Genomic DNA, 2,093 nt, shown 5'->3' with positions numbered 1-2,093 from the left:
AAAAAATAAATTTAATTTTTAGTAGTACTCAAGGATTTGCTAGCCATTGAAGCATAGCAGTATCTGGTTATACCGGTTCAGGGTTCAATTTGAAAATGATAGATACTTAGTGAACTATTTTTTAAAAGCCACTATGTATATATTTCACAAACATGTTTCCACAGACTCAGTACAGTAGTAAGTATTTAACTCAGAAGCGTGCATACCCAAGAAAAAGATAGTTGGCCCTCAGAGCAATGCTGTATGGTTTGGTTCCTTCTGTAATTATGTAACAACTTCTAGAATATTCATGAGGTGGATAGAATATGACACTACATATTTTTAAGTATTTCTCACAACTGATGGCACAGTTGTGTATCGGGACTGTCACTGAGAGCTGCTGTTGTAGGAAGTAGACACCTGCGGGAAATTTTCAGTAGGTTGGTGATATGAATGGATTTTTTTTTTTTAAGGGGAAGCATTGTTCTAGGGTGATAGAATAGACTAGAGATGAAACTGACCTTCTTTTGGTAGGGAACAAATTGATAAAATATTGCAATTGTAATCATCCAGTTTTTTGTTTTTGTTTTACTGTAATTGGAAAATGACATCTCTGGCACGAGTGTTTTCTCCCAAGTCTCAACTCCTAAAATTGTCCAAGGGGTGTTAACCAAGGCTAATACCATTTGTTCTCCTAAAAAACAAATACTGTGCAGTCTGAATCTCCAGTATATTGGTAGTCATGGTGAACTTTAAGGTCTAGGACCCTTTATTCCTGTAGTATCAGGGGAGAGACCATTCATTGTTTGGGTGCTTTTACACACCTCCTCTAGCTGAACCGTCACATAATAGTTGCCCTTCTGATTTTGTGGACAATGAAACAGGAGCTCTAGGACCTTAGGTAGTTTGATGCACGTCCAGAAAGTGGCACACTTGGTATTTAAAACTTGCAGTCTTGCTGTGAAGTCTATGTCAAGGCATTCAGGAGAATCTGACTTTGATATTTTAAATTTTTTTTTTTTAGCGCAAGGCTAGGCTTTAGCGAACATTCAGTGTTTTCTTTGGGTGATATCCATATATTGGAGATTCATACTGCATGGTATTTGTTTTTTAGGAGAAGACTCGGGAACAGAAGGAAGTAGATCTTATTCCTAAAGTGCAGGAGGCTGTGAACTATGGTTTACAAGTATTGGACAGTGCATTCGAGCAGCTCGATATAAAAGCAGGAAACTCAGACTCTGAAGAAGATGATGCTAATGAGCGTGTGGAACTGATCCTTGAACCGAAGGTAAAGACGTTCAGTTTAAATGTTCCCTGTTACACCTGTTAGGTCTTGGGTCCTTTATTTGGGCGCAGGGTTACTAAGTCATGGACTTTACCTCTAGGAGGTAAGTGTGTCACTTAGCAATCTCAGATTGACTCCATCAGAAAGACGTGCTTTACCTGACGTTGGTTGAGCCCTGTGAGGTACGAGGCAGCATGCCAAGTTAGAGGGCGCGCTCCTGCTCTCGAGGTGTGTGTTACTGTCTGGTGGTAGAGAGGAGACATTTGTGAGAGTTACCACGTAAATGCTGTGAGAGAGGAAGGACTTCCAACTGGATGTTGGGGCACAGATGAGATTCGAGTTGGGGTGGCTCATGAGAGGTAGACATCGTTGGGAGCCGAAAGTCTGTAGCTTGTGCTAAGGAAGACTGCAGAAGGATTGAAAGGCGTCTGGCTTGTTTCCCAGTTTGGCTGTTAGAAATAAAGCTGTTGCGACCGTTCACAGCCTGGCTCTTTATTAGTCTTGCAGGCGTTGATTGCTTTGCTAGTACTTTCTCAGGTTGTTAAAGGAGACAGTCGGGGCAACACCGAGTCACTCAGTAGTAAGCACAGAAGTCTGTCATGTTGATTTTGAGAGAGTCTTCATGACACACAGCTATCTTAAGAATTAAACCATGCCACAAAAAGTTGTTCATTTAGCTGTACATTTCTGTTCCACTTGGAGCTTTGCAGAGTCCCACCAAGTGGGGGCAGATCCTTTTACACTTGCTGGCTTGCTTTTTCGCGGTTTGGATTTCCAAGTTAGCAGCGGGCCCTGGGAAGTGTATTGTCTGGGCCACACTTGCTACTTC

At 41.8% G+C, this 2,093-nt stretch overlaps 1 protein-coding gene across 1 annotated transcript in view; it reads left to right on the top strand.

The window, feature by feature from the left end:
• LOC105821645 (WASH complex subunit FAM21-like) overlaps positions 1-2,093 on the top strand; it is a 69,673-nt gene that overhangs the window by 10,194 nt on the left and 57,386 nt on the right. The window contains exon 4 of the mRNA XM_012658397.1: positions 1,094-1,267. Coding sequence (XP_012513851.1) covers positions 1,094-1,267 — 174 coding nt within the window. The remainder of the gene's footprint in view (positions 1-1,093; positions 1,268-2,093) is intronic.

Source organism: Propithecus coquereli, unplaced genomic scaffold (genome assembly GCF_000956105.1).
Source record: "Propithecus coquereli isolate 6110/MARCELLA unplaced genomic scaffold, Pcoq_1.0 Scaffold585, whole genome shotgun sequence".
Classification (NCBI taxonomy): Eukaryota; Metazoa; Chordata; class Mammalia; order Primates; family Indriidae; genus Propithecus; species Propithecus coquereli.
This window is presented reverse-complemented; position numbering and strand designations above follow the sequence as displayed.